Source organism: Electrophorus electricus, chromosome 19 (assembly GCF_041902795.1).
Source record: "Electrophorus electricus isolate QZ-2024a chromosome 19, ASM4190279v1, whole genome shotgun sequence".
Classification (NCBI taxonomy): Eukaryota; Metazoa; Chordata; class Actinopteri; order Gymnotiformes; family Gymnotidae; genus Electrophorus; species Electrophorus electricus.
Genome location: NC_137515.1, coordinates 16,336,023 through 16,362,433, shown reverse-complemented (window position 1 = coordinate 16,362,433; position 26,411 = coordinate 16,336,023). Strand labels below are relative to the sequence as shown.

The 26,411-nt window shown below is 43.7% G+C and overlaps 1 protein-coding gene across 8 annotated transcripts in view; it reads left to right on the top strand.

The window, feature by feature from the left end:
• Positions 1-26,411, top strand: part of grik1a (glutamate receptor, ionotropic, kainate 1a) — a 49,470-nt gene that overhangs the window by 16,010 nt on the left and 7,049 nt on the right. For 6 of the 8 annotated variants that reach the window (XM_035535447.2, XM_035535448.2, XM_035535446.2 and 3 more), the window contains exons 2-13: positions 1,159-1,326; positions 1,909-2,166; positions 7,708-7,889; positions 8,186-8,239; positions 8,658-8,831; positions 9,714-9,857; positions 13,176-13,283; positions 19,110-19,220; positions 19,410-19,613; positions 20,366-20,589; positions 21,743-21,861; positions 26,076-26,293. In XM_035535447.2, coding sequence (XP_035391340.2) covers positions 1,159-1,326; positions 1,909-2,166; positions 7,708-7,889; positions 8,186-8,239; positions 8,658-8,831; positions 9,714-9,857; positions 13,176-13,283; positions 19,110-19,220; positions 19,410-19,613; positions 20,366-20,589; positions 21,743-21,861; positions 26,076-26,293 — 1,964 coding nt within the window. Of the gene's footprint in view, positions 1-1,158; positions 1,327-1,908; positions 2,167-7,707; positions 7,890-8,185; positions 8,240-8,657; positions 8,832-9,713; positions 9,858-13,175; positions 13,284-19,109; positions 19,221-19,409; positions 19,614-20,365; positions 20,590-21,742; positions 21,862-26,075; positions 26,294-26,411 lie in introns of those variants that run through there. The other 2 variants (XM_035535450.2, XR_014118642.1) reach the window with 2 other exon arrangements.

Here is a 26,411-nt window from a genome sequence, read left to right as displayed (position 1 = left end):
CTAACGATACACAATACACAACGAGGAGCAGGTGTGAAAGGAAAAGAGCGTGCACACACACACACACACACACACACACACACACACACACACACACACTCACACACACTCACACACACACACACACACTCACACACACACACACACACACTCACACACATACACACCCACACACACACACACACACACACACACATGCACACACACACACAGGGAGACGTTTTGGAGGAGGGGCCGTACCATGACAATAGATTTGATGTCATCTACTTGTCTTGGAAGGATCCTGCTTGTTCATTCATGAACTAAGTAATGACGGGTTTGAGACAGGCAGGGTAATTTGGGGAATTGCTTTTTTAAGATTAAATTTGTTCATTGGACAGTTAATCTGTGTAATAACTAAGACAGTAAAATACTGCCACATTGCATTGTTTCTGCAGTGAATTAATTCACTATTATGTTTAATGATCAGTTTTTAAATGTAACTGTTTAAAGCTTGTAAACTGTTCATACTAACAAATGTTATGCATAACAGGGCCTACAGAAACTTTTCAGTATGTATAGGCAAAACATTTTCTGCATTTGCTTGAGCAATAAAAATTGGCCTAAAATGGTACAAGTTTGTCTTGTACAAGTTATTTTCAGAAGGCTCAAGTTATCTTTTGTGTCTAATGGCATTCATGTATTCATATATTGAACTCAGCACATACTCACAAACACAACTCAATATGTGTTGATTCTTGATTTGCTCCATTTGGGTGAAAACAGCCAAGATCTTTTGAATTTGTTCAGAAAGTAGCAGCCGTGTTAATTTTCGGTGCAAGAAAATGCCATTATAAGTTTCATGCATATTATGAGTTCTCTAATGATCTTTCTCATTCTAGGAAAATCTAAGCATACAGTCGTATTTATGCAGTACTATCCCGGATGTACATGTTGATATATGGTGCTGTCTGTTGTGTTTAACGTTTTCTGAAGCCATCTAAGAAGTGTAATATTGTGTTCACCATGCTTTGTATTACTACTAATTTACAGTAATAGGAAAAGTAGAATTGGACAGGTGTGTGTTTCTCCTCACTGTCTCCTCCCTCTCCCCTTCTTTTCTCTGTCTTTTCTCCCTCTCTTCTCACTCTCTTTGACTTCTTCTGCCTCCATTTGCAGGAGGCATTTTTGAGACTCGAGAGAATGAACCGGTTAGCGTGGACGAGTTAGCCTTCAAGTTTGCTGTCACCAGCATCAACAGGAACAGAACACTGATGCCAAACGCTACACTGACCTACGACATCCAGAGAGTGAACCTTTTTGACAGTTTTGAAGCTTCCCGAAGAGGTTGGATTTCAGATGAGATTTTTTTATGGCCCTTTTGTGTGTAGTGTCAGACACAATATAATGTGCAGGTAACACTTTACTTACAACACCAAATGCTACAGTGTAACTGTACCACTAGTTACAGTGTAATATGTGTAACAAAGAATTCATACTGTAACGTATAATGGCACCATTCAGTGTATAGTTAGTGTAACTATACCATTAATTACTGTGTAAAACACTACCAATGTATTTTCTACATAACAGTACATATTTGCTCTGTATTTGCTCTGTACTCACTGAGTGACTCAGTGAGCATGTGTATGCACTGAGTGTTAATAGTTATTACATGTTCTTACTCAGAATTGCGCTGTAATTAGTGGTACGATTACACCGTAACAGTGTTATAATGTAAATGGTACCAATTCAGTTATCTGTTTCATTTGTCTTTCTAGTCTTTCTTCTCTTTTCCTCTTTTTTCATTATTCTTTACTCTCGGTTTTCTTCACATTTCTTCTGTCCTCTTCTATGACTTTATTCCTGCACCTCCTCTTCTCGTTATGACTCCCTATATCAGTTCTCCCTTTGTTTCTCCCTCCTAAGTGTGTGACCAGTTAGCCCTGGGCGTGGCTGCGGTTTTCGGCCCAGCGTACAGCTCTTCAGTCAGCGCGGTACAGTCCATCTGTAACGCCCTGGAGGTCCCGCACATCCAGACCCGCTGGAAGCATCCCTCTGCAGACAACAAGGACACTTTCTTCATCAACCTGTACCCAGAGCATACCTCCATCAGCAGAGCTATTCTCGATGTCGTCACCTACTACAAGTGGGAGTCTGTCACCATTGTCTATGAGGACAGTATAGGTGAGGACTGAACACACCTTGGAGAATGTGACCATAACTTTAGTATTAGTAGGTTTAGTATTAGTAGCACAGAACTGCAACACAGACGTAGGTAGAATGGAAACTGCCAAGCACTTCATTGTGCAGTTCAGTGCTTATTAAGCCTGCAGAGATACACCCTGTGTGTCCAAAGAGCTGGTCCAGACATCCTTCCCCTCACTGGGTGCTTCTGAACACTCTGTATTTGGCTGTTTCCTGCAGTTAAGCAGGGAGAACCACACAACACTGAGCTTTGGCAAGCACTCTAGGACCACATTTATTGATGAAGTTGACTCCTTAATTTATAGTAAGTGCTTTTCACAAGGCTATTACTTACCCATTAGTTTGGCTAAAGTATATTAAAGTTGTGTTCCATAATGTGCTTATGAGCATGAGATGAAAAGGTTAAATTAAACGTTAAAAAAGTAGTTACTTGCAAGGATTTTAATGACTTTAATGCAAAGATATTTATCTTATGGCTTGTTTTTATGCCTGAGTTCTCCAATACAATATGTGGGTGTTTGAGTGTGTGTGGGTGTGTGTGGGGGTTTGGGTGGATGTGTGAGCAGAATAGGCGTATTTTGCAATTAGGTCTTACCTGAAATGGACAAAATGGAAGATGTGTGTCCTGCTGCCTGAGCATTCTCAGAGCTGTCGGAGCTTTCTATGGGCTTGGTTAGGAGAAGGGAGCATATTTTCTATCCTCTGCAGGCTGTCCACACATGGATGGGTTTTATGTTCTACTGGTGCAGCTCAAGCCTATTACTTACTGGCGCAGAGGACGTTTTCTGTCAGGTAATTTAAGATATGGTAGTTTGAAATTCATACCCACAAGGCAAACCGGTAAAAGGTATTATGATACATTCGCTGTTTTTCTTCAATAAATATTATATAACAGATGAGGTGGCATGGCTTTTGGTATGAATCGTAACTTTAAAATTTGTCCTTTATAGAGTAGCACCTCAGTCTCCAAGTGATTATATCAACTAGATCTGCTGCACTATTAAACCTGTAAAAGCGTTCCCCTACACGTAGAGCAAAGGTGGATTTCAAATTAAGCTCTCAGTCTACAGGCCGAGGGTCTGCCAAACCTTTTCTTGCCACTTAATTAGTTGTGCGCTGCAATCATCAATTATAGTTTTATGTTTGTTTAAATTTTTATTTATATATGTGGAGATCAATATATATTTATCATATATAAATATATATATATATATATATATATATATATATATATATATATATATATATATATATATATATTATTTTATTTTTTATTTTATTTTATTTTTTTTTCTGAGGTAGATATGTTCTGTATGTGTAAATGTACCTGCACGGTTTTCACCGAGCACTCAATAATTGCTCCAAAGCGACTTATTGATAACAGCAAACATACTTAATGAGGCAGATTGCTAAAAGTTTATGCAGATTTACTGTGTGATGAAGCAAAATGTCCTATTGCATCTAGTGAGCTTCTCTCTTTTGGACCCCATGATATGTGATTGTTCATGCTTGTGCCTGAAATACCATGCAGCCACTCTCTCTGTCTCTGCTGAGTAAGGGCTGAATATGGACCGTCTTATCTATCTGGGGGCACAAGCAATTTTTTCCTGCATAGCTGATCATGAAGCACCCCCATCCCATAATCCCTGCCGAACGGGTTGCCAGACACAACAAATGCCACACCCGCGAGTGCTCTGACTATTATTACGGTTCTTGCCTCCATTCTTTTTAAAGGTTATGGGGACTTAGGCCTGGGCAATATAATGTTACATATTGTCACCTGGACATTTGAATTTTAGATTTGTGATATTGACTTTTGGATTGCACTATTTTGATTTAAAGGTGGCGGTTTGTATTATCCTGCTAATGCTGCAGTAGATAAATATGTAATAAATAAATGCACATAACAAATTAATGAGTATACCCACATGTACTCTCCAGCATCGTTATTATAAACAACTTGCATTTACACTCTGTGACCTCTCCACAGGTCTTTTATATTTATAAGCTTACAATTCCAGACTGTAGCCCACTTCTTGGCATGCACTATGTGTTGGCTGTCCTTTGCCCAGTTCATCACTGGTCAGTTTCTGACCACAGGAGCCCTGCTGACCAGGCATCATTTCTAACACAGCCATAGGAGGGTGGCATTGCAGAGGTTGCTGAGCTGGTATGAGTTTATTCGGCACGGCAGCCTTGCTGGTGTTTTTACATGCATCATATATCACTGGTGGGTTAAGAGCTGTCGGCCAGCCAAAAGATACAGATCGCCCGAGCCCTGTTTTTATCACAGGGTGTATGTACAGGGCAGGCGTATGTAATGGGTAGGCGTACGTGTAGGGTAGGTGTACACAAGGCTAGGTAAAGGTAGGCAAATAAATAGTAGGTGTACAAAAATCATACGTGTACATACAGGGCTTGTGTACATACTACAGGTCAGGTGTTCATGCAGGGTAGTCGTAGATACAGGGCATCTGTACGTGCAGGCTAGGTATTTCTAAAATGAGTCTTGGCATGTATTGTTACGTTCATTTTTGTTTTCTTTTTACATAAACTGTGTCACAGTTGGACCCTCCCTAGCGTCTCAGTCTCCTTGGTTACCTGTCTCGTGCCTTTTGTCTCGGTTCCATACCCTAGTTTCGTTTTCTCCGCCACTTGTTAGCTTGTGCGGTTTCTTGTGATCCGCTCGTCAACCCATGCATTTAGACATGCTTTGTGGTGGCTGGTTTTGGTCACATTCAGATTTTTCAAGTCTCTGTCGTGTTCGTTGTATTGTGCTTGTACTGTTCTCAGATGTGTTTCAGTGTGTTTACTCCTTCGCGTTTCGTGTATTGCTTTCTGTCTGTTATATATTCCGGATCTGTGCATATCGAGTCCCTGACCCTGGACTACCTTAACGACTCAGATTATGGGTTTGCCCTTAATAAATGTCGCTCTTTTCAGCATTTCCATCTGTCTCACTATTATTTTTTGCATATAGTCAAAGTAATGTCCTACTTGGTATTAAAATGATATTGTTTTGCAGTCAAATAATTGTTTTTTTTTGTTTGTTTGTTTTTTTAAGGATTTTTTTTTTTTGTGGATTGGCTCTCAAACAAATGGAATTTCCATAATTAGAAATGTCATATAATAAAATTGACCAGCTTTGAAATGATTAGTGTGTCTGATTCCTCGCTGGAGATTTGGAACCAGTGTTATTACAGAATCATTAGGAAAGCAGATGCTCAAATTTTGCAGTGTGTGCCCAAAGGTTTTCTGTGTGTGTTTTTCCCCTCTTTCCTTACTCATCAGTTTGGCCTGGGCAAAGATTGTAAGCAATATTAGATAGAACCTTTTGATAAATATAATAGAAACCACAAAATTTTAGCATGTTCCTTTTATTTTGGTGAAACTTTAACATTGCTATTTTCCTTGAACTGTAACTTGCATTATTAGATGTATTATATTGTTTAGCATCATGTCTATGGCTTCCAGTTTTCCCCATGATGACTACATTCCCCATAATCCCCCAGTTCTTTCCCTATCTTCGGCCTATTAGTGTCACCTGTATCCAGTTACCATTAATATTTTGTATATTTAAACCTACCTTGCTCAGCATCCTGCATAGTTTTTCTAAGCCGTTTTGTCGTGCTTACGTGATTGTTGTGGTTTGGACCTTTATTCTTGACCTCGCTTTTGCTCTTTGTCTCGCTCGCTGTCCGTTTTCGTCTGCTGTTTCTGGTCTTGGACCTGGATTGTTTTCGACTCTGTTATTGCATCTTCCTGTTGTGCCTTCATTACAATTATTGAATTATTAACCTTCATGCAGTTCCACTTATGCTCTTCAGACCTCACATTTAGCAGCTCTTTAACAACTTATAACAAGCATTTAAGGTACGAAGGTACACTTAGACAGCTGGGCATGCTGAGTATTGTAGAAGTCATTAATCCTGGGATGCATTTTTGGACATACTCCTAACTTTCATATTAAGATCTGTTTTTATGTATTGAAAACCACTCTCATACATGCGTGGTGGCTAACATCGGCATACTCTCAAGGCTCAGGCTTTGCAGTGGACACAGCGGTATTTGTCCTTCTGTCCCCGTTAAACGGGGACCTTCTTCTAGGATGGGTTTGAAACGGGATCCTTGATTGAATGTTTTGTCAGCTTTCCAATCATGTTCCGCTTCACCAGAGCACTTAGCGTAATCGTAACTGAGCAGTAGGATGAGCACAGATCTCCTGCATTGGCCTCTCTGTGATTCAGATCTAATATACAAAAAAGATATTCTTGACTTGTGCTTGGATGCCTCTCATCTGGAGATTTTCTTTATACTGACAGCATAAGTTCATTTGAAATATTTTACCGAGTTTTTTTTACAGGGATTTTATACACAGGTTCATTAGGCTTTTTCATACATTTACATCCAACCATGATTTAATTCACCTGATTATATCTTTTATTTATATACATGGTCACAGTTTGGTTACATTTGGAATGTTTTTTTAAATATACCATTTTTTTGTTATTGTTGTTTAATTCAATTGAATAACCCCTTATGGGGAATGTGAACCCCCAGTATGGGGAAAACTGCTTTGATCTATGATTTTCAGATCACGCTGCTTGCTTAGAAAGAGTCACATTTCATTATTCCAATGACCAGCCAAGCAGCCTAGATAATTATTATAAATAATTTTTTTGAGCATTTTGTGCTTGATTTAACATGGGCATTTAACCATATGGGTTTGAGGAAGTAACCCAGCTACCAGACCCCCATGTACTTTTCATGTGTCCAGTTTCATGCATTTCTGTTATTTCGCACAAAACGTCTGAACTATTCACTAAGCTTGTTCTAACACCCGGCCCTGCAAGAGGAGCATGCACTGATGTAGAGGACATCTCTCTTCAAATGTCCAGACATTAAGGGAGGCCCCCCCCGTGAGCAAGCTCCTATCTGTCTGGACGTGGCAGTGAGGTTCATTAGCAGGAGAGATGAACAGAGACAGAGTTCTAGTGGAGTGTGTAGGTGATATTCCTTCCCTAATGATGCTGTGTTCTGCCATGCTTCACTGTGTCCGGCAGAGACTTTAAATGTACTGCCAGACTGCTGCACAGCACGACCAAAGTGCCAGCTGAGCGGCCGATATTTTCTCATTCTCTGCCCACGTCACCTGTTCCCTTTAAGTGTATAGACTCTTCTGTTTCTTGCAGCTGTTTGATTGGATTGCTTCCATAGACTGCTCTTCAGATATGATTTTAGCCTACAAGTTTTCCAACCCACCCATGTTTTGGCTTTGGAAAGTGAGGTGCCCTTGTTCTTTGATTAAAGTGTGTGGTTTGCAGCAGGAGGTGTGTGTGTGGGGGGGGGGGGGGGTATTGATTGGGACTCGTTGACAGAGCAGATAAAGATTAGGTTCTCAGTTCTGATGGCACTAGCTGGCACCATGCTTACACAGGGGAAATCAAAACTCTCCAGCCAGTAATGGATTTGTTTCCTCCCCGACGGTGTGCGGCTCCTTTTCCGTTTGCCCCTTCGCAGGCCTGATGCGTATGCAGGAGCTGATCAAAGCCCCGTCCAGGAGTGGCATGAAGGTGCGGATCCGCCAGCTGCCTCCAGGCTCCGGCGACGCCCGCCCGCTGCTCAAGGAGATGAAGAGGGAGCAAGAGTTCTACGCCATCTTCGACTGCTGCCACCGCACAGCCTCCGAGCTGCTCAAACAGGTGCCAGGTGCCCACAAAGTCACTCTCACTCTTGAACTTTGAACTCTGACACCTGGGTAAAGGCATATGACCTCCTGCAGCATCAGAAGTTAAGTCTGTCTATCTCTATCCTCTCGAGCTTAGTTCTTTTTAAAGTGCAATAAAAGTTCAAGATTGACTATTGCTCACTAGGGATAGTAGCTATAGTGTGATGCATCACGATGGAGTGGTGAGTGACTGGTGCTTAAAAGTCACTGTTAAAAATGTAGCTGTCTCTATAATGTTCTGATGTATAGTGTTTAAATGGTTTTTTATAGCTGATGTCAGTGGGGATGATGACTGAGTATTACCATTTCTTCTTCACTACCTTGGTGAGTCCCCAAAACCTCCATGCTGATATGGTATATGTTTTCCATGATGGTGTTACATAGATAGGGATAGAAAATCAATAACTGCAGATGAATATAGATGAACTACAGATGAATATAATTTTGGTTTCATTTTGGTTTCTCTTTTCCACTACAGAACTACTCTGTTAAGCTGTACCATCATGGTGCTTTAAATGAGATATATATATATAAAATGTATTTTTATTATATTTTCTGTTTTGTGTTTCTGCCTTTCGTTATACTCTGTATTTGACTTTTTTGTGCTCTGTAGGCTCGGCATTTGTTCTTCAAGGCTTTATGTCCTATATTTTGATGACACTTTTGAGATGACCAGATCAATAGCGCCTGTTTTTAGAGGAAGCCTTAGTTGCCTTAACTGGAGCCCTTCCTCACCTTTCAGGATCTCTTCGCCCTGGATCTGGAGCCGTACCGTTACAGCGGCGTGAACATGACTGCCTTCCGTCTGCTGAACTTGGACAACCCCTACGTGGTGTCTGTCACCCAGAAATGGACCGCCGATCGGCAGCTAGCCCCGCCCAGATTTGAGAGCGGCATGATGAGCGGCATTATGACAGTAAGGATTGGTTCATTAACCCTGTCAGTCATTTATTAGGTCATTAAAGTGTTAGGGATGTAGCAGTTCATTGTTTCGTTTAGAATTTATTTCTTTTCAGTCCTCGCGGCAGTGATGTTTAATCATTCATTTTAATCGTTCCAAGGTCAAAGATGAGAATAAAATTTTAATTTGAGAAAGATGAATGGTGTACGATAGGCAGGATGTCATATGGCTAATTGGGTTTTCAAGGGACATTGTTTAGATAACACATGTTGATATGCACATACAAAAAGCTCAGAAATATCACAGATGTTTGAATTTTAAATTGGATTAAATCTCTGTAAGGATTCTGAATTGCATTCCAGTTATTTGAGTGCTTGATTTATAAATGAATCGAACTCCTGTCAATAGATTTACATGCAGTATATTAAAAACCCATCAACCTTGGTCAAATTGGAATCCATTGTTGCCCAAATTGTAAATCATCATCAAAAAACCACACAGCCAAATCCAAAGTCCATCCCAAATATCAAAGAAATATTGGCTTGATCCATGGTTCCATTTTGGTCAATCCAAACCCATACCCTCAGCCCTTCCCTTGGGCTCTTTTCCTCAAATTTTAAATGAGTCTGTAGGATTAAGTCACATTGCGCTTTTTTTGCCAAGCCCAAAGGCCCTGTGGATATTGCGCTTCCCAATCCAATCCCTGTAATAGGCTGCAAAAATGGAGTGCTTACACATTAAACTTAAAGACTTCAAAACTCCTACCTACTGCAACGAGGAGGACCATATCATTGGATTGCTGAGATACTGAGGTGTTGTGAGGACATTTATGGTAGATGTGTAATTTTTGAAGCCCTGTATCTAATTTGGATGCACATTCCTTTCCGCTCTCTGCAGACGGCTGCCGCTCTTATGTACGACGCTGTGTTTCTGGTCGCCTTGGCGTCCCAGCGGGCCAGCCAGATGACGGTGAGCTCTCTGCAGTGCCATCGCCACAAGCCGTGGAGGTACGGACACCGATTCATGAACCTGTTCAAAGAGGTGAGCTGGCCACACACACACACACACACGCACGCACACACACACACACGCACACTAGCTCAACATTATCAAACACACATGTGCACACAGTTAACTACTATTTCAAATAAACTTTAATAAATTGTAATCTCTTAATAGAGTAAATTAATAAAGGAAAAAAGGCAAAAAAACTGTAAAAGGTGGTCTTTGATGTGGCAAGGTCATGTTTCACATACACGCGCACACACACACACACACACACACACACACACACATATGCACACACACATGCTCTCCTTCTCCCTGGCACTGTTTGTAATGAATCAAAAGGCAACAGTTCACATCATGTCACTAGGTCCAAATAAACACTCCTCTTTCAAGGTTTGACAATACTTTGACTTCCTTTCATTAAATGGATGGTATAAATTTAGCCTGTCATGTTTATTCCTCATTCTGCTTAGCAAGTGAAATGTAGAGACTTCAAATGATAAAATATTATCATATTTCCACAAAGAGTTGCATTTTAGTTCCATTATATCACTTTTCATATCTTGTCAGTAGTACTTTTTGTCACTAACCTTGTTCATGTGATAAATTATACGTTGTGTTATTTCCTTTGCGAGGAAGCTGCTACAGGTAAATATTTATAAGGCCAGGGCTATATTTAAGGAGTGTATTGAGCAGGAAATGAGCCTTGATACACATGTGGTTTCATCTTTATAAGCCCCATGTGCTTGGGAGTCTCCAGACTGCAGCAGGAGCAGCAAAACTCACTGTCCTTGTGTTCGTTTGAGCCCCGTCTGCTTTCTCTCCGTTCAGGGAATTCGTCACATGAACAACGACTCAAAGCTGGCTTTTCTTTTGCATCGGGCCCTGGCACCCTCCAGACAGAGTGGCTCTTCGGGGCATTTCAGGCTTAGACTGTTCATTGTGCACTGGCGTGAACTCCTTCCCGGGTCCGTATCAGTGCTGCTGCTGAGGCCCACATCTGTGGCTCGTGCAGGAGTGCAACACAACCGCCGGCTTATGGACTGCATGCTTTAGGCCCTGGCCTGGTCGGTACTGGGTCAGCGTTTAACTGTCACTTCAATACAGGCCTTCGCAGCGCGGACACCGCACAGACCACAGCATGTGTTTGTGCTCTGTGTTGAATCCCATTGTTTATTGTGTTTGAGTGTGTGCTGTGACCATCTTCCTTAGGTCCCCCTGTTTTTCTTTTTTTTTGGGGGGGGGGGTTGCATTTCCTGTGATTTAACAAATGATTGCTTTAAATAATGCCAGCAGGTCTTTATCCTTTTTCCTCATCGGTGTGTTTTCACTCGTGTGTTTTTAATGTAGCTACAATTACAACATGGAGCAGTATAATGCCAATACGTTTTGTCCATGCGACACAGTGTGTGTAGAAGCAGTAATATGGCACATCAGAACGGGAGAGGCACAGCTCTGGGAGTGCAGAGGGCACTTCACTTTATTAATTGAACTTAATGGTGCTGATCGTGCCTCTCTCTGGGACCCCAGGCTGCCAAAACTATGTACCGATCTTAAACGCAATTAAAAATGAATTGGAGACAACAGTAGAGGAGAATTAGAGCCTAATTGGTCTTATCACTCCACTTCAGTGGAGGTTGTTAGAACAGGAGGAGCAGAGTGCTGACAGGCAGATTGCAACAGCGCTCTGGGCAGTAACATACGGAATAAGAACGGGAGATAGGCACAGAGTGAGAGACAGCTTCAGCTCAGCTGAGACTCGACTGACTCCAGGTGGCGCATATAAATGGCCCATGAAGGCTCAATTACGGCACCATTAAGGACATTGAAAGGTCATGAGCTCTGATGGGACCCTCCCGCTAAGTTCTAATACTGATTGATGTACTGTACTGGACTTCTGGCACTGAGGACTGCAGAGTGCGCCCACCACTGTGCAGATGACGTGCAGATGAAGGGCGTCCACTTTGCCTTGGAACGCTGCTATATTCCACTGAAGTGGAGCTTACATCAGCTTGGTTCCAGGTCAGGAGATACTGAATGTACCTGCTTCTGCCAGGGCGTCTATTTCTCATGGAAAATATCCTGCAAAGAGTAAAGGCATGAATTGCACTCGGCATCACTCAGCACCCTCCATATGTCTACTGCAAATATACCAGCAATGCGTTTCTGAAGAAATTCATTTCACAGGTCATTTGGAGTTTCTATATTATGCCAGGCAGTCTTGCACATGAGTTGCCAAAGATACTGTGATTCACTACCCTGTGTAATTGCGATTCTCGACCACATGTCAACAGTAGCTGTCAAGTGTTTGCCAGATGCATCCTGGCCCTCTCGATCACTTTCTGTTACACTACCGAGCTGTGACACATTTTGTCCAATCATCCGTGGCTGGATCACAGCATCATTGCTTGCCTCATTACTGTCCCGAGTGGGGGTGCTTGAGTCCCACCCTGGATGTCCAGAGCACTTCCCAGTTGATTGTTTTAGCATTTTTAACCCAAGTGACTCTACAGCTAATTACCAAACCCTTCATAAACTAAATCTGAGGTCTCTAAGCACAAGCAGAGGGGACTCAATCTGAGTCTTTGGGCCCTTCAGGAAAGAATTTAGGCCCCCTATTTGGCCATGGCTCTGAATGATTGTGGGATTGTGGGATGGGGAGTAGTGCTGGAGTAGTGGTGGTGGAGTAGTGGTGTTGGAACACAAGCCCGAGTGGTTGGACAGCTGTGGACCCTGCTCCCGTGAAGGCCAGCCCCAGGTTTCTGCTCTGTGGTCTCCCCATAGCCATGTCGGTGTGCACCTCTCTTTACCTATGACATGTGAGGGAGCTTTGCAACGACCCTGCCTTCACCATGTGGAGAGAGGCTTACAGTGACTATATCTGTGCGAGCGGTCTTCCTTTGTCAAAATTAATGAGCTGAATCAAGTGAATGAAAATTAACAAAGTGAATGGAGAAATATAATCGAGGAAATGACCTCACTTTAACTTGTTGCTCTTGCCATGGGGGACAGGTGAATATTCTAAATTGACTAAAATGGTCCGTTTTCAGAGAGCACTAAAAGAAAGATTAAGTTTTTGAATAATATTGAATTATTCATGGAAGTCTCTTACATTGGCTTTGCCAATGGGGAGTCCTTATGTTGTTTCAAAAACCTGGGTTTTTTTTTCACCTGAAAAGTTGAATGACCTGGTCAGTTACCAACTACAGAGAGGGAAGTGGTTTTCTTTTGATCCTGCTAAGAAATCCTGCCTCTTCCTGTTACCCTACAGAGCTACCTGGAATGTGGCCTAATGACTAGCTGGGTTTCTCTCCTGTGTCTGTGTCCTCCTCTCCACACCCGATACTCTAGGCCCAGTGGGATGGCCTGACAGGACGCATCGTTCTTAACAAGACAGACGGACTAAGGAAGGACTTTGACTTAGACCTCATCAGCCTGAAAGAGGATGGGACAGCAAAGGTGAGGCAGCCTAAGTAGGGCTCATGAAGGCAAGGCAGCCTAAGTAGGGCTCATGAAGGCAGTGTAGCCTAAGTAGGGCTCATGAAGGCAGTGTAGCCTAAGTAGGGCTCATGAAGGCAAGGCAGCCTAAGTAGGGCTCATGAAGGCAAGGCAGCCAAAGTAGGGCTCATTAAGGCAGTGTAGCCAAAGTAGGGCTCATTAAGGCAGTGTAGCCAAAGTAGGGCTCATTAAGGCAGTGTAGCCTAAGTAGGGCTCATGAAGGCAGTGTAGCCTAAGTAGGGCTCATGAAGGCAAGGCAGCCTAAGTAGGGCTCATGAAGGCAAGGCAGCCAAAGTAGGGCTCATTAAGGCAGTGTAGCCTAAGTAGGGCTCATTAAGGCAGTGTAGCCTAAGTAGGGCTCATGAAGGCAAGGCAGCCTAAGTAGGGATCATGAAGGCAAGGCAGCCTAAGTAGGGCTCATGAAGGCAATGTAGCCTAAGTAGGGCTCATGAAGGCATTGTAGCCTAAGTAGGGCTCATGAAGGCATTGTAGCCTAAGTAGGGCTCATGAAGGCATTGTAGCCTAAGTAGGGCTCATGAAGGCAATGTAGCCTAAGTAGGGCTCATGAAGGCAGTGTAGCCTAAGTAGGGCTCATGAAGGCAGTGTAGCCTAAGTAGGGCTCATGAAGGCAATGTAGCCTAAGTAGGGCTCATGAAGGCAATGTAGCCTAAGTAGGGATCATGAAGGCAATGTAGCCTAAGTAGGGATCATGAAGGCAATGTAGCCTAAGTAGGGCTCATGAAGGCAGTGTAGCCTAAGTAGGGCTCATGAAGGCAGTGTAGCCTAAGTAGGGCTCATGAAGGCAGTGTAGCCTAAGTAGGGCTCATGAAGGCAAGGCAGCCTAAGTAGGGCTCATGAAGGCAAGGCAGCCTAAGTAGGGCTCATGAAGGCAAGGCAGCCTAAGTAGGGCTCATGAAGGCATTGTAGCCTAAGTAGGGCTCATGAAGGCATTGTAGCCTAAGTAGGGCTCATGAAGGCAAGGCAGCCTAAGTAGGGCTCATGAAGGCAGTGTAGCCTAAGTAGGGCTCATGAAGGCAAGGCAGCCTAAGTAGGGCTCATGAAGGCAAGGCAGCCAAAGTAGGGCTCATTAAGGCAGTGTAGCCAAAGTAGGGCTCATTAAGGCAGTGTAGCCTAAGTAGGGCTCATGAAGGCAGTGTAGCCTAAGTAGGGCTCATGAAGGCAAGGCAGCCTAAGTAGGGCTCATGAAGGCAAGGCAGCCTAAGTAGGGCTCATGAAGGCAATGTAGCCTAAGTAGGGCTCATGAAGGCATTGTAGCCTAAGTAGGGCTCATGAAGGCATTGTAGCCTAAGTAGGGATCATGAAGGCAATGTAGCCTAAGTAGGGCTCATGAAGGCAGTGTAGCCTAAGTAGGGCTCATGAAGGCAATGTAGCCTAAGTAGGGATCATGAAGGCAAGGCAGCCTAAGTAGGGCTCATGAAGGCAAGGCAGCCTAAGTAGGGCTCATGAAGGCAAGGCAGCCAAAGTAGGGCTCATTAAGGCAGTGTAGCCAAAGTAGGGCTCATTAAGGCAGTGTAGCCTAAGTAGGGCTCATGAAGGCAGTGTAGCCTAAGTAGGGCTCATGAAGGCAAGGCAGCCTAAGTAGGGCTCATGAAGGCAAGGCAGCCTAAGTAGGGCTCATGAAGGCAAGGCAGCCAAAGTAGGGATCATGAAGGCAAGGCAGCCTAAGTAGGGCTCATGAAGGCAATGTAGCCTAAGTAGGGCTCATGAAGGCATTGTAGCCTAAGTAGGGCTCATGAAGGCATTGTAGCCTAAGTAGGGATCATGAAGGCAATGTAGCCTAAGTAGGGCTCATGAAGGCAGTGTAGCCTAAGTAGGGCTCATGAAGGCAATGTAGCCTAAGTAGGGATCATGAAGGCAATGTAGCCTAAGTAGGGATCATGAAGGCAATGTAGCCTAAGTAGGGCTCATGAAGGCAGTGTAGCCTAAGTAGGGCTCATGAAGGCAGTGTAGCCTAAGTAGGGCTCTTGAAGGCAGTGTAGCCTAAGTAGGGCTCATTAAGGCAGTGTAGCCTAAGTAGGGCTCATGAAGGCAAGGCAGCCTAAGTAGGGCTCATGAAGGCATTGTAGCCTAAGTAGGGCTCATGAAGGCATTGTAGCCTAAGTAGGGCTCATGAAGGCAAGGCAGCCTAAGTAGGGCTCATGAAGGCAGTGTAGCCTAAGTAGGGCTCATGAAGGCAAGGCAGCCTAAGTAGGGCTCATGAAGGCAAGGCAGCCAAAGTAGGGCTCATTAAGGCAGTGTAGCCAAAGTAGGGCTCATTAAGGCAGTGTAGCCTAAGTAGGGCTCATGAAGGCAGTGTAGCCTAAGTAGGGCTCATGAAGGCAAGGCAGCCTAAGTAGGGCTCATGAAGGCAAGGCAGCCTAAGTAGGGCTCATGAAGGCAAGGCAGCCAAAGTAGGGCTCATTAAGGCAGTGTAGCCTAAGTAGGGCTCATGAAGGCAAGGCAGCCTAAGTAGGGATCATGAAGGCAAGGCAGCCTAAGTAGGGATCATGAAGGCAATGTAGCCTAAGTAGGGCTCATGAAGGCATTGTAGCCTAAGTAGGGCTCATGAAGGCATTGTAGCCTAAGTAGGGATCATGAAGGCAATGTAGCCTAAGTAGGGCTCATGAAGGCAGTGTAGCCTAAGTAGGGCTCATGAAGGCAATGTAGCCTAAGTAGGGATCATGAAGGCAATGTAGCCTAAGTAGGGATCATGAAGGCAATGTAGCCTAAGTAGGGATCATGAAGGCAATGTAGCCTAAGTAGGGCTCATGAAGGCAGTGTAGCCTAAGTAGGGCTCATGAAGGCAGTGTAGCCTAAGTAGGGCTCATGAAGGCAAGGCAGCCTAAGTAGGGCTCATGAAGGCAAGGCAGCCTAAGTAGGGCTCATGAAGGCAGTGTAGCCTAAGTAGGGCTCATTAAGGCAGTGTAGCCTAAGTAGGGCTCATGAAGGCAAGGCAGCCTAAGTAGGGCTCATGAAGGCATTGTAGCCTAAGTAGGGCTCATGAAGGCATTGTAGCCTAAGTAGGGCTCATGAAGGCAAGGCAGCCTAAGTAGGGCTCATGAAGGCAAGGCAGCCTAAGTAGGGGATCATGAAAGCAAGGCAGCCTAAGTAGGGCTCATGAAGGCAGTGTAGCCTAAGTAGGGCTCATGAAGGCAAGGCAGCCTAAGTAGGGCTCATGAAGGCATTGTAGCCTAAGTAGGGCTCATAAAGGCAATGTAGCCTAAGTAGGTCTCATGAAGGTGCTGCTGGCAGAAGAGCTTGCCTATGTGCTTTAAGACCACTTGTTAAATCCACCAATTATTTTCTTGCTTTTTAAATGATGAAACAACAATGCTATTTGTTTTTAAATGTTGTGCTAACATGTTGTGACAAGTCAGCTGTTGTAACTTATATATTGTGATATTTTTGTATATGATATATTCTACTTGATTAAATAATCTGAAATTAACTGAATACAAAAAGGAAATGACTAACTATTCCACTCTAAATTATTTTGAAAAGCGTGTAGTTACTACCTTGTGGACTTGTGCTCAGCCAACACGTCCTCCTTTTAGGTCACCTCCGTATACAACACGTCCTTTATAGTTCCCTTCCCCTGACCAGCCCTCAATTCTTGCCATGCATATATTAAGAATAATAGCACTGGTTAAATTTAGTGTACTGCACTTAATATTAAACACAGGGAAAAGCTTTCATGTTCCCCTGTAGTTTCTTTGACTTCTGAATCAGGAACATATCTGAAAGTGTCTCATCGAGTGCTTTCTTACACAAACACGTTAATCCAGCTGCACATGTTCGGGGAGCGACACTAATTTATTTTCTGGAGTTAATTCATTTAAGCATGCCGCTGCTTTCAGAAGCTTCTGGAAGGTAGCATGCTGTGTGCCAGGCACCGCGCAGAAAGAGCGTGTGGGTTATAGCGCTGTTAATGAAAGCATTATCACAGGCAGGCGTGCAGTCTTCAGGCAACGATGCTTCTTATTCTCTTTCCGCTGACGGTGCTTGTTAAACCACGAGAGAGGGTCTCGGAGAACGATCTGCGTTGTTCCTCAGTTTTGTTTTGTTTTTGTTTTTTTTGCTGGTTGGTACAGCAGTGACGTGGTTCTGTTCAACTTTGCAGTTTGCGTTAGTGGAATACATTTGTTCATTTATAGTCCCTTAGATGAAACCATAAAACGCATTCGCTCTTTTCCACCTCTTACCTGATTAAAATAAATGCTGCCCATCATTTCTAACTGGGCATAACATTACCTTCCCATTGTGCTGAGAATCCCACCACTCACTTTCCTAAGCCTTCAGAAACAGGACGTTCAATATATGAATGCTATTTTTAATTCTGAGCATGTTCTGTATAATGGTAAGCCTTAATATCACATTTTGGATTTTTGAAACTTGCATTTTGAATAATACACCTAAACTATTTGTAAATGTCTGCACAAGTAAAGTCCATAAAAGCTCAAAGAAGGCATGAGTTGCGTTTTCACTAGGATTTATAGCGTTACTTGGGGTTTTTGACAGTAATTTATTGGGGTTTTGAGGGCTTAAACAATCACTGCAGTGGGTTGTGTTTTTTGATGAGAGGCAGAAAGATATCATTGGAGAAAGAGATGAGACATTTTAAAGTATTTCTAAGTATCCCTGAATCTCAGATAATGTAGTTACCATGTTATGACTCATTCTTTATCAGAAAAAAAAAAATCTTTGATTCAGATTAGTCCTCTGTAATCCCCATAGATGCAGAAATGAGCTGTGTTCTTCTGCTTCACTTCTTACAGCTTTAGTCTCCAGGCTGTGTTTCCTCTCAGTGCAGAATGCCCTTGTATGGGGCAGGCAGGACCGGGGGCGGGGGGCTCTCTCTCTTAAATCGGGCCAGCCTCTCTTATTTTGATCTACATCCACATGGTCAATGCTGACATAACAGATGTTGACTGCTCCCTCGCGCTGTAAACACTTGCACGTATTACCTGGGGAGGCTGAAATGGCATCGTCAGACATGCAGTAGGGCATGATGTCCAGAGCTAGAGTGGTTGATGAAAGACCGAGTTGTGGATCCACCAAGCCTCCATGGCGGTACTGAACTCTTTAGCAGTTTGAACCAGCTAAACCCACTGGCATGATTTTAAACAACCAACGTCTATAGTATAATCACTGTATGCAGTCATCACGTGTTTGGTAAACAAAATCGTAATCGAAGGCTTATGATTCACACGCCTGTTGTTTGATAGCATACTGCTGTCTGGAGTAATTCACTCTCTTATTCTGTTTAATGACTTCAAAAAGCCAAGAGTGCTCTTACTGATTCTAAGAGGTTTTTATAGGGTTGAAATAAGATGCTTAAGGTGAGAAGCGACTTGATGGCTTTCAGGTACTGCCACACTGCATCTCATTTAAAGACAAAAGTGCTTGTACTCATACATACATATATATATATATATATATATATATATAGAGAGAGAGAGAGAGAGAGAGAGAGAGAGAGAGAGAGAGAGAGAGAGAGAGAGAGAGAGAGAGAGAGAGAGAGAGAGAGAGAGAGAGAGAGAGAGAGAAACAAAGCAGATCTTCTGGGACTGTCCTTGAACCTCACTGCACAGTCCTTATTGGTGTTTATAAAATTTACATTCCTCTGTTGCCATGATGTTATTTACCCTGTGATCTCACAAAGATAGTGTTATTATCTTTGCAATATATTTGGAAGCAGATTCCCATCATTTCTGCCACCCTTATATTATTTCTGTGTTAGCTGTGGTAGCTGTGTTCTGTGGTGGATTTATTTTGCATTGATCCTAGATTGGGGTCTGGAACACATACACGGGTCTGAACCTGATTGAAAAACAGGACACCTCCAAAAATGTGACCGATTCACTGGCCAACAAAACACTAATTGTTACCACAATCCTGGTAAGAAAGCTGTTGCATTAATCATGATTTTTCATCAGAACACACAACTTTCCTCCCATTAGGTTTTGTCTAATTTATGCAGTCAAGTATGTAATTAATTATTGATTCATTTTAACTTTTAACACTGTGCTGAGCTAATAATTGAAATTTTTATAAAGTGCCTAAAGTGAATTTGGTGCGTGTTCACAGGAGAACCCGTATGTAATGTATAAGAAGTCTGATAAGGTGCTGTATGGAAATGATCGCTTTGAAGGCTACTGTCTGGACCTGCTGAAGGAGCTCTCCAACATTCTTGGCTTTAGCTACGAGGTCAAGCTGGTGTCAGATGGGAAGTATGGTGCCCAGAACGACAAGGGAGAATGGAACGGAATGGTCAGGGAGCTTATTGACCATGTGAGTCACATACACATACACACACACATGGACAGCTTTAAAAAATCGTTTAATCAAAGGATTTTTTTACTGATCCAGTGATTTTTTTTGGTTATTGCAAAATGACTCAGCAAACCTATGCTTGCTTAGGACACTTGTCATTTAATCGCTGTATGTCAGAAGTTGAATAAGCAAACAACTAAAACAGTGATAACTAGTTTAAATAAACATTCCCAACATTATTATTTTTCAGTTACTACTACAACTCCTACTACTTTTTCGCTATTATATGCTATCATTTAGAATGCTGTTGTGTAGAACAGACTATGTCATATAGTTTTAAACCTTGATTTCAGTATCAGTGTGCAGTTCACCTGCTGATTTGCTTGGTATTGATTAATGCCGTATGGTTCCATTTGTTTGATTTGATTGAAGTAGAGTTCAAATAGAAAGGTATTTTTGGCAATACGAAGAAAGTCTATAATACCAAACTATTCAGTTATGCTTCACAAAACTTCACAAAAGTTCTCTGGAATAAATATTAGTGAACTGTGAAGGCATCAGTTTAGTGTAGAAACATAAAGGTCCAGAGTATTTCTCATCAGTTTAAATAAGACCTAGGTTTACCTCTGAGTTGAGAGGTAAGGCATATGCACAGTAGTCCAGGTAGCCCTGTTTACTCACCCACTATGACATGTTTACTGGACTGAACTTTCAAGTTGAGTGCTCCTTAAATCTTCTTCATCAGTGCGCATCGTCTTCTGCTTCTCCAGATAGCTGATCTGGCAGTGGCCCCTCTGACCATTACCTACGTGCGGGAGAAAGTCATCGACTTCTCGAAGCCTTTCATGACCTTGGGAATCAGTATCCTGTACCGCAAGCCCAATGGTACCAACCCAGGGGTGTTCTCCTTCCTCAACCCCCTCACGCCAGACATCTGGCTGTTTATGCTGCTGGCCTGCCTGGGGGTCAGCTGTGTGCTCTTTGTTATTGCGAGGTACAGTCAGAGACCTTCACTCTTTCCCAGGCTTTGCCATTTAACTGTGGGGATTTAGAATAAGCAATCATCTTTTAACTGGTTTTGCAGGCATGATCTGAGAAACCAATTCTAAACATTCGTCTAAGCGTGTTACAATATTATAGACATTCCGTATGAGCCACGTCTTTCATATTAAGAGAGAGGTTTGATTTGATATGTTTTTGTATTGTTTTAAGGCTAATGTTGTTGCGAGTTGAGTTCACCCTAATGTATAAAGATCTGGTAGACAGATGAGCTGTGCAAAGCAAACAGATTTCACAGTGCATGCAGTTTTGCTGGATATCAGTGTCCTCTTTGACTGATTTTATAATTGCACATTTGTAATAATTTTTCTGAGATGTACAACTTTCATATATTTATAAGATGAAATGCTCGCAATAATCTTCAACTACTAAAAAATGAAACATAACTACTTCATAATAAAACATATTTTCACTTATGTCACTAGGGAGTCCATGTTCTAGCACAAGTCCAGTTTCAAAGGCCCAGGTCATCACATGCCTGGGAACATAGAAACAGCAAGATTGTTCGAGTCTATTAAAATGCAAATCCAGACCCAAACACTGTCCTATCGAATCTTTTTAAATCTCTCTGAAACTCTGGTGTGGTCATCAGTCAGTGTGGTTATATTGCAAGTTTGGTTCTTTGTTTGCATAAAATTATGAAGAAATATGCATTTTGAGTGTATGTTTTATTTGGGAATCTCTTTGCTGTGTACATGCAAAACAAATTATTTATTAATTATTATAGGATTTTTTAAAATGACCTGTTTTGTAAGGTCAAATTACAGGACTTGTGAATTTGAAAAGCGTTTATAATTGTAGTGTCTTTGTTTCACTAAATCAATGCTTCATTTCATCATAAGACTTGTGAATGAATCATTCTGTGAAATTCACTCTAACCTTGACTTCTTCATGACCCTCAATTAGCACTTGGCAGAAGCAAAAATTAGATTCAATAATGATAAAGTGGGTGGCTTGTCCATTTAGAAACAAAAAAGCAATGAATTTGATATTTGGGGATGTTGTTGTTGAAAACAGTGAGCACTCTGTCTAGAGGCATCTTGGGGTTTTGGATTACTTGTACCTGATTCTCTTTTTTTAAACCCCAGATTTACACCATATGAATGGTACAACCCTCACCCCTGCAACCCTGCATCAGATGTGATGGAAAACAACTTCACATTATTGAACAGCTTATGGTTTGGAGTTGCGGCACTTATGAGGCAAGGTAAGGATGTAAAGATGTTCGGCGTCTCACTTTCAACGCTGATATCTTCTTTTTCAGTTTATATCCAACTTAGAAAGTTGCAGGGTTTTTTCTCCATTTTAAGCAGTTTCATTCTTCTCGATATAATGTATACATTGTCAAATAAATAAATAAGTTATTTTAGTTTGTTCACAGTTGTACACACATGTTTTAAGCCAGGCTCTGTTGAGTAAGATAATAAGTACTTTTTGTATTTCAGACTTTTTTCAGTTCTTCAGGCACTTTTGAATTGCAAAATCCGTGCCAGTACATATTTTACTAAGATTCATGATAACAACATGGTAGCATGACACGGCCATGAATGGAACAGAGAGGTTACCGAATCCAAGCTGTTCTCTTTCCCAGAGCAGCCCCAGGGAAGGTTCATCGTTATTAGAAATACTTGATTTAAAGTGACACTCTAATTATGATAGTGTAGCTTTTATCCCAGCCTTTCTGGTCTCAGTCTGCTTGCTCTGTAATGAGGCAGTTCTGGCCTGACAGACAAGCTTGCTGGTTCCACAACGCAGGGCATGCAAATAAATGGATGGTGTCTCAAGTGTGCAGGAGAGTGTAAAGCAGAAAGTTTGGCTTTAATGAGAGCAGGAGATGTGAAAAAATCATTGAGCAGCATATTCTGCAGACTTTTTGGCTCAAATATTAGAGAGAATGGGTTTGTTGTGGAAGCTGATGTGCTATAGAAAGTTTTTAAAGTGATCTAATAGTTCGTTTGGGGGGGGGGTTAAACATTTGAGCCAGTAATTTAACCTTACATTGTGTTTTATGAGCTCCATTGAGCATTGACACACAGGACCAATACATCATAACTCAAACAAGGCTGGTCAGCATTCAGCATGTCCAAATCTGTGTGTGTGCATGCGTACATGTCTGCATGTACATGTGTGCATACATGTTTGTGTACATGTGTGTGCATGTCTGCATGTTTGTATGCATGTGCCTATGTGTGCGTGTGTGTGTGTGTATTTGTAATTAACAACTAACAGGAAACCTCAAACAAAAAGCCATGCTTTTTAACTCAGTTTTGCCAAATTCAAATTTCAACATGCTTCTTACCACTGAATCGGCAGAAGGCAAATGCCCTGCCACCCGTACTATTACGTTTTGTACATTTGTTTGTCTCTTTCCTTTTTCCTTTCCTTATTTCTGTAAATGGCTGAAAAGGCATTTAGAGGAATTAGCCAAAGGAGCTGTGCTTTTCGTCTTAGTGATGTGCTTTTAATGTGAGGGATGTTAAAAGTGACAAATGCTCTCAGGGATTTATGTTGAGTAGGTGTCATTCTCAGTTCGCCCGTTACAGACAGAATGACATGAATGGAGAGGCAGAACATTTCCTACCTGACTTCAGGGCACCCACTGGACACACATCCTACTTGAACATTCACTGATAGCTGTCTGAGAGGAAACTGTTTCTCCTTCTGCTTTCCAAAAGGGGAAAGTCAAGATAGTGAAGCCAGCAATACCTCTTTCCCAACTCTGGCCATGGCCTGATGCAGACCTGCTTAGCTCTAGAGTAGCGCTCCACTCAACTCACTATCGCCCCAGAACAGCCTCAGTGTGAGGGCAGTCACAGTGCGATGCTGGCCACAGTGCCAGGGAGGCCGCAGTGTGAGGGCAGCCACAGTGCGATGCTGGCCACAGTGCCAGGGAGGCCGCAGTGTGAGGGCAGCCACAGTGCGATGCTGGCCACAGTGCCAGGGAGGCCGCAGTGTGAGGGCAGCCACAGTGCGATGCTGGCCACAGTGCCAGGGAGGCCGCAGTGTGAGGGCAGCCACAGTGCGATGCTGGCCACAGTGCCAGGGAGGCCGCAGTGTGAGGGCAGCCACAGTGCGATGCTGGCCACAGTGCCAGGGAGGCCGCAGTGTGAGGGCAGCCACAGTGCGATGCTGGCCACAGTGCCAGGGAGGCCGCAGTGTGAGGGCAGCCACAGTGCGATGCTGGCCACAGTGCCAGGGAGGCCGCAGTGTGAGGGCAGCCACAGTGCGATGCTGGCCACAGTGCCAGGGAGGCCGCAGTGTGAGGGCAGCCACAGTGCGATGCTGGCCACAGTGCCAGGGAGGCCGCAGTGTGAGGGCAGCCACAGTGCGATGCTGGCCACAGTGCCAGGGAGGCCGCAGTGTGAGGGCAGCCACAGTGCGATGCTGGCCACAGTGCCAGGGAGGCCGCAGTGTGAGGGCAGCCACAGTGCGATGCTGGCCACAGTGCCAGGGAGGCCGCAGTGTGAGGGCAGCCACAGTGCGATGCTGGCCACAGTGCCAGGGAGGCCGCAGTGTGAGGGCAGCCACAGTGCGATGCTGGCCACAGTGCCAGGGAGGCCGCAGTGTGAGGGCAGCCACAGTGCGATGCTGGCCACAGTGCCAGGGAGGCCGCAGTGTGAGGGCAGCCACAGTGCGATGCTGGCCACAGTGCCAGGGAGGCCGCAGTGTGAGGGCAGCCACAGTGCGATGCTGGCCACAGTGCCAGGGAGGCCGCAGTGTGAGGGCAGCCACAGTGCGATGCTGGCCACAGTGCCAGGGAGGCCGCAGTGTGAGGGCAGCCACAGTGCGATGCTGGCCACAGTGCCAGGGAGGCCGCAGTGTGAGGGCAGCCACAGTGCGATGCTGGCCACAGTGCCAGGGAGGCCGCAGTGTGAGGGCAGCCACAGTGCGATGCTGGCCACAGTGCCAGGGAGGCCGCAGTGTGAGGGCAGCCACAGTGCGATGCTGGCCACAGTGCCAGGGAGGCCGCAGTGTGAGGGCAGCCACAGTGCGATGCTGGCCACAGTGCCAGTGAGGCTGCTGTACGAGAGGTGGTATTTACCTGCCACAGGGCATGTGTATGCTTGACAATTTGATGTACTTTGCAGATCAAAGCCAATATACACACCTGACGAGTCAAAGAAGTCAAAGCTGCTGTGCAAAATGAAGGCCATGAGATTTACTTTAACATTTATGAGATGAGATGAGTCAGAATTGTCAATCACATGAGCAGTTGCACGTGAAAGACATTACTTAAGTCTCGGCTAGCCAAAAACACTCTCCAACACATTTACCATAGTCCCAGACAAAGATTTAAGATCAATGCTACATTAAAAAGGGATACTCAGTGCTGATTCATACTCTAAGAATGCACTTTGGTGTGTTACTAAACTTATGCACTTGTTTGACATGCTGCTGGTCTCTGAGAGAGTTATTAGTCTCTGTGTTGTAGGACGTTTGTCATATTGATGTAGGAAGACCCATTTTAGACCTTAGTAAACACCAGAGTGCAGACTCTCTGACAGCTTCATAGTCCTCCCAATCCCATGACACATCTGAAGGCCTTCTGTTCAGAATCATTCCAGTTAGAGGACATACACATCAGATTTATCATTGATTCCCGGATGAAAATCCTGACTCAGTGCTGTGAGAACAGAAGCTATGAGTCCACTCATGCATGAGAAGATAAAGATATCTCTATTCTCTGCACATTACCGATGCAGTTTGCCATATATGGTGCCCTCGTTCTTTGTTCCTCTCGCCATTTTTGAATATTCCCCATTTGACATATTCTCCATAATTTCTCATCACACTTTTAGCCCGTTTCAAGTGGAGTAGTTGCTGTCTCCCCTAATCATACAGCAGTGGCAGAAGCAAGACCTGCAGTCTTCTTTAGATACATATGCAAGGTGCTCCGCAGCATTGTTAGCCAACCTGCTGTCATAGGAAGAGAAAGCAAGTTCTCGAATCAGCCATTGAACCATTCAGATGCCAGAGTAGCGCTTGTCTTACACAGTGACTGCAGCCAGGCCCGTGTGTCTACTCCAGCTTGAATCCCAGATGCACAAAACATCTCCACACTGTAAGGCAGCACTTATAGTCACTGCACTTTCCTAATAACAGTTCTTTTCTTAAAGGAATAGTTTGACTGGAAATGGTAGCGCTATTAATAATGGATAACAGCAGTAACCACCAATTAGCAATCTGTAAATAATGGTGGCAAATGAAACTCGAGGCTATTAGCTTTCAGTGAACACCAGCCATGCTAGCATTTTATTCTAAGTGTTCCTTTAATGTGTCATCTTTGCAAGCTTGTGTGGCTTGCAAGGATAAAACATTAAAGGGGTGGGTTGGGGGTGTTTGGGTGATTGTGTGCATGTGTCTGAGATTGTTACTGCTGTCCTATCATTTGCTTTGAACATGTCCCCTGCTGTTCCAAAGGCTCAGACCTCATGCCCAAGGCTCTGTCCACAAGAATCATTGGAGGGATTTGGTGGTTCTTCACACTAATCATCATCTCATCCTACACCGCGAACCTGGCTGCCTTCCTCACTGTGGAGAGGATGGACACGGCGATCGAATCAGCCGACGACCTGGCCAAGCAGACTAGAATCGAATACGGGGCGGTGAGAGACGGATCCACCACGACTTTCTTTAAGGTAAAGCAAACACACACACAAATGCACACATACATGGGCATACATGTATGCGTACGCCCCAGAAGTATGTGTGCTACCATGCAAGATTTATTAAAAACTCATTAAAGCCATGAGTTAT